The 14,124-nt window shown below is 34.9% G+C and overlaps 1 protein-coding gene and 2 pseudogenes across 1 annotated transcript; 2 read left to right on the top strand and 1 right to left on the bottom strand.

Annotated features, from left to right (window-relative positions):
* The first annotated feature begins 1,223 nt into the window (after window positions 1–1,223).
* Window positions 1,224–3,424, top strand: LOC111301860 (chitinase 2-like; annotated as a pseudogene).
* Window positions 3,425–6,392: 2,968 nt separating this feature from the next.
* Window positions 6,393–9,630, bottom strand: LOC111301859 (subtilisin-like protease SBT4.3). Its single transcript, XM_022897865.2, has 10 exons — window positions 9,535–9,630; window positions 9,316–9,407; window positions 9,148–9,239; window positions 8,796–9,042; window positions 8,182–8,671; window positions 8,010–8,104; window positions 7,704–7,919; window positions 7,506–7,617; window positions 7,204–7,417; window positions 6,393–7,111 (listed from the first exon to the last, which is right to left on the bottom strand). Exons 1-10 carry the CDS (start codon window positions 9,628–9,630, stop codon window positions 6,552–6,554), a joined length of 2,214 nt encoding a protein of 737 aa, XP_022753600.2. The 3' UTR covers window positions 6,393–6,551.
* A 2,379-nt stretch (window positions 9,631–12,009) lies between these two features.
* LOC111302178 (chitinase 2 pseudogene) lies at window positions 12,010–13,297 on the top strand (annotated as a pseudogene).
* The last annotated feature ends 827 nt before the right edge of the window (window positions 13,298–14,124 follow it).

Genomic DNA, 14,124 nt, shown 5'->3' with positions numbered 1-14,124 from the left:
ACTGATAAGATAGCTAATCCAATTCAACAAGTTAAACATGAAATTAAGACTCCAATACTCTATCAATAGATTTTACTATTTGTAATTCAAGAAAATTTTAAACTAATTTCGAAACAGATTTAATCCGTATTAGTATATATTTGCTCGAAATTGAATCCTTTAGTCTGCCAAGTATTTGTCATTCATGTGACGAAGAATATAAGGAAGAAAATTAGTGAAGATTTCCAAGGAGTAAAAGTTAAATTAGTAGGACACTATGAGCAAAGCAAAGGACTAACGAAGGCCAGGTAAACATAAATTAAGAATTGTCAAGCTACTTCATCCAGGAAATGTCATTAAAGAAATCAATTAACATTGTAGTTTTCAATTAAGAATTCATGTCCCACACCCTAAATAATTCGACAAGACGACCAAATGATTGAGCTGGGTCCATTAAGGTTGGAATTCATGGGTCAGATTAGCTCAAACTGACAAAAGGTCATTCATGTTGGAGGGGGCTGTACGGTTCAGTGAGATCAGTGAAGAAGAACAGGTCATGTGGCGGGCAGAACCATAAGTTCAGATTTGTACAACAAATAGAGAAGTGACAGAAACAAAGATGAAAATGCCAAAGAAAAAAAAAGGTTAGGTGTTGTTTTTGGTTCGGGAGAGAAACTGATCTCAATGAAGCATAATTTATAATTGCTTGGAAGGGAAAAGAGAAATGGTCCCATGGTGAGTTTTAATCAGTCCACAGCTTTTTGGACAGCACAGCCAAGTTAATCAGGGCAGCCCATGTTAGCAAGTTAAAAGGAAATTGTCGTCTCACTCGCAAAACCTGTAAGAGGCGGAGGCAGAACAATATCAGATTTTACGTTCTTTTCCTTTCTTTTTTGCTTTTCATTATCTGATCTTGCTTCCCCAATGCCTTTTAATCTATATTTTTGACACTTGAAACCCAATCCTTTTCAACTCAATTTCTGTCACCCTCTTATACGCATAAATTAACATGGCATGACTTCATCAAGTTGTGTTGTATTTTGATTCAATATTTGATCTACATTGGGTATTTGGGCATGGATTCTCTGTCGGTGCAACGGATTTTGTATCCTTTTGAGTTCGAACCTCAAAGTAGTAATTTCTGTCACCTTCTTATTTTTACTTTGCATGAGGCAGAATATATTTGTTAAAAATTTCAAATTGAGAACTTAATTCGATTGTGTACTATCTTTAAAGATGAGTAGATGTGTAGAGACTCGCACCCAACTTGCGAGGTATTGTCCGTTTTAACCCGAAGGTTTCACGATTTTATCCTACAAAAAGCGCCTCACAAATTTGGGATTAAGTCTTTACATATATATTATTCCTTATCTACACATCCTCTTGATGTGAGATTGAGGGCATTATAAGATGACATTCATCAAGTTTATGATTCAAATTTCAGCATTTACAATCTCTTTTATAGTCTTCAAATTGACAACTACTTCTTTTATAAAAAAAAAAACTGGTATTGTCAAAATTTTTATCTCTAACTGTATACTTACCATAATCTTATAGGTTATAGGTATATGTATCCTCATATTGTCAACTGGTTTCAAATCTGATATTTATTCTTTGAGATGCATGGACTATATCATCATTTTGGTTGGTTTCAAATAATTAAATCCTCTCATGGGCCTAGATAACTTGTTTTATTGCATTTGATGTTGTCAAAATCAAAACATTTCGGACATTTGTTCTTGGTCTTACTTCGGACAATGTTGGCTAACATTTTGGCCGGTAGAGGAATAAAGCTAGGAGAGTACCAAGCTTCTTGGAACATCAGAAACAAAAAGATTCTTATCTTGGCCAAGAGGAGCAAAAACTTCATGAGCTCTTTTTTGTGCAGCTCAAGCTGATTCACAACAATATTGCTTTAATCATCTTCAAAATTTTCTTACTATCTAACTGCATATTCAGATATAATATTATTCATTGATATCGAATCAAAACAAGTCTTAATCAGGTGGCCATGTGTTTGTATTCATATCTAGTTTAATTTACTCTATACATACACAGCTGTTATTTGTTTCCATTTATTTCATGATTTTATCCAAGGTGATACTTTTTTGGGTTAAAAACAAAAGGATATTTGACATTAATGTACATAGGACAACATCTTGGGCATAATAAACATTTTATTTTATGGCGGTTATAGCTATGTATACCAGCTCCATACTATAAGGCGAAATGCAAAGTGTTTCAGCTTTCCTATAAATTGGCATAGCCCAAGTATGGGAAATTCACCTAGGTTGTAGTTGTATTATAAAACAAAGTGTGCATATGGAGTTCTGCAAGATTCTTTTTGCTACCTTCTTTATTCTGTTATTTCTTGAATGCAATGGTGATTAGGCTTTTATATCTATTGTTTATTTGCAGATTGTGAGCCATAGTCACTACTACACACATCCTTTGCAGCTGATTCATTTTCTAGGAATGAATAGAAGAATAATCCTCTTTGTGCTAACATTTCACTTTAATGTATAATAAATATTTAGGAGAAAGAACTAAAAAAGGGATTTCTTCTTTTTCTTTTTCATCATGTGAGCTAAATGATTTGTTTCATTTGTTTCTTTGCAGCTGCAAATTCCAAGCTCTTCCGAGAGTATATTGGTGCAGAATCGGACTCGATCAAGCTCTCCGATGTACCTATAGACTCGAGTGTTGAATTTCACTGGCCTTTGGAATTGATTATACTTATGACAATCATCCATCACCAACTAATGGAAAGTTCAACATATTATGGGAAACCAACAATTTGGGCCCTGGTCAAATTGCCTCGATAAAGAAGAGTAAATCAAACGTCAAGATTGCTGTCAGCTTGGGGGGTGATACTGTAGGCGATAATAATAATGTCATGTTTCCACCTAAGTCCACGGCGTCTTGGGTTCAGAATGCTGTTTCTTCACTTACTGATATGATCAACCATTACCATATTGATGGAATTGACATTGACTATGAGCACTTCAGCACTAGTCCTGAAATATTTGCAGAATGTATTGGACAGCTCATAAGGAGTCTGAAAAGAAGTTGGACTATCTCTTTTGCTTCAATTGCTCCCTATGAAGATGAAACAGTTCAAAGCCATTATTTAACATTGTGGAGGAAATAAGGACATATCATTGACTATGTAAACTTCCAATTCTATGCATAAGACAAGCTCAGTGTTTCCCAATTTATAAGAAACTTCAATGAGCAAGCTTCTAATTATGGGGGAGGTCAATTATTGGCCAGCTTCGAGAGTGGTGGTGGTGGAGGCCTAAGACCTGGTGATGGAATTTTTAAAGCCTGCAATAAGTTGAAAGACCAAGGAAAGCTCGGTGGCATCTTTATATGATATGCTGATGAATCAAAATCAAACAGCTTTCAATATGAGAAGCAATCTCAGAATCTACTTGCTGCATGATCAAATTGTGTGTATTATATGGGGTACATTTCGAGTGTCCCTGCTCAAACATAAAAGAAGTTCAGCAATAGCTGAATTGCTTAGACAAGGATCCAAGTTACTACTATTTTTGTTATAATAATCATGGCAATTTCTGGTACAATAATTGGATTTATCCGTAATACCTGAACAAATAATAAAATGATTATTTTAAGTATTTTTTTTAAGTGGAGGAACTTTTAAATAAAAAATGAAAAATGCATAAGACTTAATAATAAATAATTCAACTTTTAATAGATTAACATATACTAGTTGTTTGCCGACAATTAATGAAATTAAAAGAAAAGGCTTTTTGGCCCTTTCTTTTTTATATAAAGCAAATAAGTTGAAGGATTTCAGTTTAAAATCAAGAAAAATGAACAAATAAACTACTTTAATTTTAGAGAAATAATTTTTTATTGTTGAGTAGTGGAATTTAACTTGTAATCAAGGAACTTGAAAACCTTAGAAAATCCATTATCACTGTTCAAGATTGGTTTGGGTTAACGGAAATCAGTAGAATGAGTAGCCATTATATGAAACATATCCCATTGTGTAGTCCAAGGCTTAATGGGTCTCCATATGTAACAAAAAGGCATATATACTTACATTGAGAGTCTTCCCATTCCCAAGAACAACCTTGTCTAAGAATCGGCGACAAATGCTGCTAGCTCAACAGTACGCATCTATGGTGCTAATTGTCACTGTTTGCGCTCTTTTTATGCCAGTATTACCTGCTGAAGGAACCCCCCTCTTGCAGTGCTTTGTGATAATCCGAAGAAAATAGCATCCTCTACATTGTTTCTGGCTGCGTAGATACAGTATGAGTTCGATGACCATCTCCATCCCTAGCAGAATCTTCTGTATGAGCTGCTGAGTTGCAATATCGAGCTCCAATAAGCTTACTGTAAGATAAGCATTAACTTTTTGATAAGAAATTCTCAAACATTTTAGGAAACATAAATATGAATATGATGGTACTTGAAGCTGTGATCTTATAAAGTGAATGGAAATATTTACTTGTTACTGGTGAAATTTTGTCCACCATTACCAAGAACCCTTCCACTTTTTGCGTGCTTAAAGCCTTCATCACTAAAGATTTCTGACTCAGGCCAGATTCCACTGTCAATGACACCAACTATGACATTGCTCTCAACAGTCAGATTACGTTTAGCAGCCTCATTGAATCCCATGAAATCCCATTATCTTGTTGTTTGAAGGTGGTAAATTTTACTTGGAAAAATGGAGACTACTCCTCTCGCGCCTATAAATCATATCAAAGCAATGTGGAAATGCGTTATAAGGTCCAATTTTTTAATCATATCATAGATTAAAAATTGCAGAAAAGAAAAAAAGATCTTCACTCCACTTGCAAGTTTCTTTGCGTCTTCATTAGTAAGCTTGGCATCAAATCCATTGAAGCTTCTTTTGTAACTTCTGATCAAGTAATTTTGTATGGCGCTGGAGAGAAGAAGTATAAAATGTTTATCTCAAAATATAGATGTCCTACCTCTGCTTAATAACTGCTTGAAGCATACTAAAATGGTGAGATGATGGAAAGTATTCTTCTCCAGGAAGTGATCCGAGGTTAGCAATGTAAACCTCCATGATGATGATCATCATAATCATCATAGTTACCAAACAATTTAGACAATCTTTCTCATTCTTCATTCGAACAATAAATTAACTCGTTGATTTGTTATAAAGATACTTGACTTTCTGTCTTCATCTAGGCTCACGTTAAGCATGAAAATGAAGAAAATGCCAAGAAACATTTCACACACAAATTTTGCCATTGTTCTATGCTTGACTTGAATATGCACAATATTGCAGACTGGTCAATGGAATTTTATAATTAAGGAAATTGAACCTCAGATTCCATTTCTAGTGACTCAAGTATTTTTCCATTGATAGCCAATGCATATTATAGTTATGGTGTTTATGCCAACAGCATATATATATATATATAATATATATATATATATATATATATATAGCATGAATTAAGAGTAATGTATAACATTTCAGGATGATATTGTTCCTAGTTCCTCCAATAAAAAAAAATCCAATAGGCTAAATGTAATGTATTTCAAAGGTCAGCACCAGACTGGCTTCTTTACTATATAAAATTTCCACAAATATCACCTACAAATGGCTATATTGAGAAAGTAAGGCTATATTTCTCCATATCTCCTATAAATGGCTCCTTTTACCATATAAATCACTTGCAGTACTTAATGTTGCCAAGTTTTATGCTTCACATGATACTTTAGGGGGAAAAGAAATAGAAAACTTGGACAATTTGGATATTTGGATATTTATCCAAATATTTAATCAAGGGTCCAAATCAGTTCCCCTAAAAAATAAAACCTTCCCTTAAAAAAAAACTGGAATGCTTAAACAAGGGTCCAAATCAGTTCTAGGTTTCTAGCATTTTTATTAGCCAAACTTAGACAATTTGGATATTTATCCTAATGTTTTTCTTGGTCAAAATTTAACTGAAACATTAGGATTAAGATTTGAATTCCAAACTTATTGGATGTCATTTTTTAAGAATAATTGCATGAATCAATCAAGTTAAAATCCATGTTCGTTCTAGCCTACTTAGTGATGCAAGTTCTGGGATTTTGATTTTGACACATGTGAGTAGACACTTGAAGGATACATCTGAATGGATAGATGCCTGTCTGTCATCGTATGAACATGGAAAAAATAAATGAAAATCTCATATCAAATCAATATCCAGATTTGCTTCCCATTATTGAAATTTTAATTTTTTATGGTATTGGTATCCATGTAGAAAAAGTTGTCTGAGATTAATCATAAGAAAGCATATTGAGAAAATACAATCAGACAAGCATAACTAAATTTCTTCCATATAAGCCAATTTTCATCCTTTTATGCTTCTTGGGCATTCTTCATTTCTTATGCTTTCTTTCCTAACATTGCTAGAATAAATTTTAGGACTGATCAAAAATGTAAATCTATTATTAATAGATGGCAAGAAATTGACTAAACGTCTATAACATAAACTGGAAGCAATAACATCAGTGCAGGCAGGCCAACAGGACTGAAGATCAGTAGGACAAGTTTAAGGGATCTCGTGTAATCATGAGATCCTCACAACCCTTTGAACGCCTTCGTATGTATGAATAACAATTGGACTTCTAACACTATGAGTGCCATCTGACCATACCAATGATGTTGACAACATCGATGAATTACCCAAAGCTTGTCCGGTAACAGTAACATTATAAGACTTCTTCTCCTTTAAGGACTTGAAGGATAGAACTTCAGGAGTAACTTTGACATCAAGTTTCGAGTTGGAAGAGAGTTCTACATTGTAAGTAGATCTTGCTACACCAACATTTGTAACTGTTCTATGGAAATTGACTGTGAAAGAATCACCTGCTGGAACTGCAGCTGTAAGTGAAGGATAATTGAAATCCCTTGGCAGCAAATTTTCGGAGTTTTCGGGGCAGGAGCTGTTATCTCCTGATATTTGTCTAATGGTACCTTCACCATAGCCAATGCTGCACAAAAATCTTATGTTGTCTCCTTTAACAGTGTCATATACAAGCCCAGGATTGATAGCTTTTACAGGGTTGACATGTCCAGATCCGTAAGCAAATTCACCATCTGGATTATTGGACGGATCCATGGGGAAAGCTATCGGAAACAGAAAAAAATGGTAAGATAGAAAAACAAACTAACAAAATCAGGTTCATTACAATAATGACATTGATAATATGAAAGACTACCAGTAGTCATGAGAGCAGATTTGATGGCTGATGGAGACCAATCAGGGTGAAATGTTTTAACATAAGCAGCTACACCAGCAACATGAGGGCATGACATGGAGGTTCCAGAAATTATATTGTATTTAACTCGCCTCTCATCTGTTGCAATACTTGAAGGTGAAGCAGCTGGTGAATATGCAGCCAAGATATCCACTCCTGGGGCGCTTATATCGGGCTGCATGGCATTAATGGAATTGCTTTAGTGAAAAGAAGCAAAGGAAATTTGAGAAGAGAGAGCTGTTGGTTATAGTAGAAATACATGCCTTTAGAATCTCAGGTACAATTAAATTAGGGCCTCGTGAAGAGAACGAGGCAACTACAGGAGCAGCAGAATCTTCAATTGTTTCACTTTTTAATATTTCTGCTTCGGGTTGTCTGTGACACAAGAGAGAGTCATCAGTTTGAATTTGCCTAACATACGGAAATAAGCTTTAGAAAGCTAATTTTAGATATCTACATACTCGTTGGAACTCAGGTAGGACTTGACTGAATCATAGTTGTCAATGCTTAAAGCTAAAGCAGGCAATGGGACAACAAATGAAACATTATCAATTGAAGTTTGCAAAATTGATCCTAATGCACCAGCAACATGAGCTTCCTCTTGTCCCCCAAACTCATCGCATAGAACAATCTTGTTCTTTACCAAACTACTGTTCAGGCAACCAATCTCGCAGATCCTGAAAGGGATCACCAATTATCAAACATTTTGCTTATTCTAATCTTTGCAAATGAAAAACTAAATCAAAATGCTTGTCAATGGAACCAACCGAGCACTGGTCTCATCGCAATCTGATGTTGCTTGTAGCCCATAAACTAGTGGAAACTTTGTTCTATTAAGACTGAAAGAATTTATTGAAAATCCCTGCTTGCAAAGAGAAATAATTAGAATAAGTAGAAAATAGGATGTTAGTAAATGTGCAAGAGCAGTATGGTTCTTACAGTTAGAGTCTCCCCATTCCCAAGAACAACCTTGTCAATGAATAGGCGATCCGTGGTGCTTGCTGCTACAGTAAGTTTCCATGGTGCTACACTTATCACTGATTGTGGTCCTGATGTGCCACTATTGCCTGCAGATTGCATGACAAGTATTCCTTTCTCTGCTGCATGGAAAGCACCAATAGCAATAGGGTCCTGGTAAAATTCGGATGAAGAATCTGCTCCTATTGAAATTGTTATAAGGTCAACTCCATCAGCAATAGCATCATCAAAAGCTGCCAAGATGTCCGCTGAAGCACATCCTTCTTCACTGCAAACTTTATATGCAGCAATCCTTGCAGAAGGAACCCCTCCTCTCGCAGTGCCTTTAGCCAATCCAAAGAAACTAACATCCTCTACGTTGTTCCCAGCTGCTGTGGATGCAGTATGAGTTCCATGACCTTCTGTATCCCTGGCAGAGTCTTGGCCGTAAACTTGAGCTCCGACAAGCTTACTGTACGATACGTACTAATTTTTGTTAGTAAACTCACAAACATTTTAAGACAACATATATAATTACTGGTATCTGAATATAACTTTCAAAGTGTGAACTTAAAAAAATAAAGAAGTATGTTTACTTGTTACAAGTAAAGTTTTGGCCACCCTTACAAGAACCCTTCCACTTTTTGGGAGGAGGACCAAAGCCTTCATCACTGAAGCTTTCTGACTCAGGCCAGATTCCACTATCAATAACACCAACAATGACATCGCTTTCAACAGTAAGATTACGTTTAACAGTCTCATTGAATCCCATGAAATCCCACGATCTTGTTGTTTGAAGGTAATAAACTTTACTTGGAAAAACAGAAACCACTCCTTTCATGCCTACATACAATCATGGCATTGTGAAAATAAATGATTAAGGCATTCCAAATTTCTGAGTATATCCTATATTAAAAGTTGCAGATAAAAGAGCTTTACACCACTTACTTGCAAGTTTCTTTGCCTCTTCATCACTGAGCTTCGCAGCAAATCCATTGAAGCTCCTACTGTAACTTCTGATTAAGTAATTTGCCACAGAGCTGGAGAGGAAAAACATCAGATTCTGAATAATGCTAAAAAAAATTGCCTTATCTGATCAAAATCCTTAAATCCTACCTCTGTTTAAAAACTGCTTGAAGCATACTGGAATGGTGAGATGATGGAAAGTATTCTCCTCCAGGAAGTGATCCCAAGTATGCAATGTAAACCTGCGTCATAATAATGGTCATCATCACACATTATTATAATTATGAAGCAGTTCAGATAACATTGTTAACGGTCTGTCGCTTTTAAATAATAAGAAATTCATTTGAAAGACGTAAAAATAATACTTGCCTTTCTATCTTCCTCTACAGCACCAGAGGAAAGGCTCAAGCTAAGCATGAAAATCACATAAATGCCAACAAGCAACAGGAAACCTGATTTCTCCATTGTTCTATGTTTGAATATGCATAAAATTGAAATGTGATAAATGGTATTTTATAGTGGATTCAAAAGATCGAATCTCATATCCAATTAGCTGGAATCTTAGATTTTATTTTTCTTGACATAGCCAGTGCACCTTAGCAATTACAGGCAATTTTATTGATACCATGGTTATTGTCATTTATGACCAGTTCAGGATGATATTTTTCCTTGACTACAAATAAACAAGAAGGGCTAGGTGCAATGTGTTTCAAAGATTTGGTGTAGGTGGGATTTTTCAGTTATACAAACATGCTGTCAAGCAAATATAACGTATAAAAGGCCATTTTCAGAAAGATCAATTTTTTTTTTCAGTATTTATTGCTGCTAACATTTTAGCAGCTGGACAGATTCTGTTCATACTTTTTGCTAGCTAAGGAATCAACTTATAACTTCATGAAATTGGATTTTAAACACATTTTTCTTCTGTTTTCCTCTATTAAATGTGGGGTTTTGCAAGGAGCCCTATTTTTGCTGCATTAACCAAAATGCCATCCTTTGCAAAAATCTCTCTAGTAGTTAATGTTGCATGGCTGGTTTCCGAGTATTATGAAATAGATACTACCTTCTAACGGGCCAAAGTATAACTCTATACATACAGCATTAATATTCCGCTGTAATTACAAAATAAAATCATAATGGACCAGATTCCGTTAAATCATGTAATGAAAAGTAACATTTAAAAATATGATATTCAAATCCTAGTACTCGTAATTTTTTATTATTATTTAATTGAGTTCTCGTCCGAAAAAACATAGAATTATTACTAGGAAAAGGAATTCAGTACCATGAGTTAGATAGGACAAGCACTGTGGAGATAAGCAAAACTAATTCTTCAACCAATAAAAAAAAAAAAAACAATTTCGAAAAAGGAAACAAAGCATGTCATTCATGCTTCTCGAGACATCCCGTCTTCCTCCGTTAAACTTGGGGATTAAAATGATAGAAGAAATGAAGTTGACTTTGGATCATATCTGCATTAATATGAGTTTTTTTTTAAATACCAAAATTATGTGTTTTGGAGTCAATCTAAAATTCCTCAACTTTTATTTTTTTCATTTTTTATTTTGAAATAAAAAAAATGTTTATTGTGGTGATTTTGCTATTTTTTTTGTCATGAAATGTAGTCGATGTTTTTTAATTTGCGAAAAATTATGTTCTTTTGTAGTATTTAGATGGATTCTTTTTAATTTTTGAATGAAATCTTGAATTTCTATTTTAAGAGTTATTTTTTTATTTTTTTAATATTTTTCTGGTTTAAAATGTAAAAATTAAATTTTTTATTTGAAATTTTTTATTTATATTTTAATCATAATAATTATTTTATATAAGTAATTGTGTGATTTGTTTTTTTTTTTTTTATCAAAGATAAAATAATAATTTTATCTAATGGACAAATCTGAAAGTGGGAACCTTTAGGGGAGTTGTTCATGTACAGCTATAGATTTTAGGGCTGTCCAAATGTTTGATCTGTTGTTAATATAATGGAAAATATTTCGTACTTTACATTTTTCGAGGCCTAATCTGGTCAATAATCAAAGCCCAATAATTTTTAGATCTACTTTAAGAACCCATGGAAGCCCAAATCCAACCAACAGAATCCCATACGAACCCAAACCTAACCATACAAAGACCCATAGGATAATGTCCGAACACACATAGCATTCCCCTGTCTTGTCTTATTTCGTCAAAATGTTCCATCTTAGGCCGAAACACTGTTATGTAAACATGAAATATTCCTTTGTAAAAATCTGACGAGAAAGGGTACCTTTCTAGTGGGAGGAAATGATTAATATGGCATTATTTGGTTAAGTGGAATGCTTAAACTGCCAATATTCACACCGTTCTAGTGGAGAATCAAAAAGAAACTATAATTATAAAGGCCACTAATAGATCCATTGAATGATATTTTGAACATGCATAGAAGCCTAATTCCTAACGATAGGATGAAAGAAAAAAAGCCTGAAGTTGAATTGTCAGAATGTCTGAATGGGCAAAAGGTGTTGAATAAGGTCAATCAATTATTGGTTAAGTAGTGATGATCATGATATTTTCTTGTTCTTGACTAGAGCAACAAACTTTTGAAATTCACACAAAACATATTATTCAAAGGTCAAAAGTGGCGGATACCACTCACTTTCCCGGCCAGAGTCAGTCATCAATTAATTCCAAGACTACCATTCCACTCAGGGCACTGTCCTTCCAAGGTGTGGAGATAGTGAAGTTCTTGGCTCAATTATGCAGCATAACCATGTCAGAAGACAAACTAACAGCTCAAGATCTATATAAGACAAAAATCTTTGAAGTTGACAGTCGGAAGTCTCGCTGAGTGGCAAAAGTAAATACATGCTTCATTTAATATAGTTGGTTTTTTTATGAGATCACCAGGGCCAAAATAGTAGCTAATTTGTTCTAATTAAGCAGGAGAAAGATCCCAGAAGCATAATTACGTCAACGGCAAACAAACATTTTCTTTGTTTTTAATTTCCCCCCATGTTCCAAACCTTTGTATTGTGTGCTGTGCCTATATAATAATATTCAAACAGGAGTGATTCAACTCAAAGCCTACTGCAATAATCTGCTTGTTCAAAACAATGGACTTTTCTAAGCTTTTCATTGCCCTTTTCATTTTCCAAGTTTTGTTCCCTTGCCAAATGTCAACCCAAGCAGCTCCTGTGAACTCAAACCTCTTCCGAGAATATATAGGAGCTGAGTTCAAGAATGTTAGATTCACTGATGTTCCCATTAATTCGAATGTTGAATTCCACTTCATTCTCTCATTTGCCATAGACTATGACACCTCAGGTTCTCCTTCTCCAACAAATGGGAAGTTCAATGTCTTTTGGGACTCTGATAATCTCAGCCCTTCCCAGGTTTCTTCCATCAAGAGCCGCCATTCAAATGTTAAGGTGGCCTTAAGCCTAGGAGGGGACAGTGTGGGAGATCGCTATGCTTACTTCGACCCTTCCTCTGTAGATTCTTGGGTTTCCAATGCAGTTTCTTCTCTCACAGATATCATCCAAGAATACAACTTGGATGGAATTGATATTGACTATGAGCACTTCCACGCTGATCCAGACACTTTCGCTGAGTGCATTGGGCGCCTTATAAAAATCCTCAAGAACAGTGGAGTCATTTCTTTTGCTTCCATAGCTCCATTTGATGATGACGATGTTCAAAGCCATTACAAGGCCTTGTGGAAGAGCTATGGTCACCTCATCGACTATGTCAACTTCCAATTTTATGCCTATGATCAAGGAACAACAGTTTCTCAATTTATAAATTATTTCAACACCCAAAGCTCTAACTATAATGGTGGTAAGGTTTTAGTGAGCTTTATAAGTGATGGGAGCGGTGGCTTGACACCAGAAAACGGCTTCTTTACTGCCTGCAATAGGCTCAAGAGTCAGAACAAACTCCATGGTATATTTGTTTGGTCTGCAGATGACTCTAAGGGGAACGGATTCCGCTATGAGAAGCAATCACAAGCTCTACTTGCAATTTCCCACTAGTATTTGTGTGTTATCTATGCAATTAGACTCTAAGGAATATATGCTTGTCTATTGACTAAAAATTTCATGTGTCTGTTGTTTACCTTTCTCTCATATTACTGGTCTTTTTTTGTGTGTTCCTACTCTCATTTAGTGAATCTTCTTTTTATTTTTTTCTTTTGGTAAATGAATTGAAATTTTAGATCAATTTTGGGTCCAGGACAGGCAATATTGGTTCAATTTTGGATATTAGACAAAATAATCTCAAAAACCAGCTACAGAATTCAACTCCCTATAGACATGAATGATCTCACATCCTCAACCTGCTCCAAATATGTTATAGCTTGAGTAAGAGAACATCATTTCCAGACTCATAATCACTCTCACAATTTTCTCATGTCTTAGTAAGATTCCCACTGATATGGTCGATATTGATTTTGACACATTTTTCTTAAATCTAATAGGATATTAGTAAAATGGATAAACTAGAATCTAACACATTTCTTCTCAAGAGTGCCTGGCAATTCAATTCAATTAAATAAGACTGCTCACTTGCCTTTTTATTTCAGGCAGGAATGATAACAGTATTCCATAGGGATTGTCAACGATGCTGAAAACGTGCTCCACAGCCTGATTTACCATAAAGCCCTGTTTGGACTTCATGTCGAACTAAGCGTGCAAATCTGTTCAAAATAATTCATGTCAGAAGTTTCAATTTTGGAATCTCCTCAAGCATTTTTTATACTTAATAGTCTCAAATTTTTTGCTTCTTCCTGATCATTCTTCTCTGTTAAGAGGATAGAAAAAGGTTTCATATGAGACTGCTATAACCTGCAAGAGAATGTCATTTTGCTCTATGTAATACTCCAGAATGTTTGATATCAATAATTCCACATGAATGCCATTATGATTCTTCTTGATAAAAAATGGTGGAGAAAAAGACTTTCACCCAATCTAGCTTCTGGAAGCA

This window comes from Durio zibethinus, chromosome 15, assembly GCF_047325235.1.
Source record: "Durio zibethinus cultivar Kanyao isolate XHJ-2024 chromosome 15, ASM4732523v1, whole genome shotgun sequence".
Lineage (NCBI taxonomy): Eukaryota > Viridiplantae > Streptophyta > Magnoliopsida > Malvales > Malvaceae > Durio > Durio zibethinus.
This window is presented reverse-complemented; position numbering and strand designations above follow the sequence as displayed.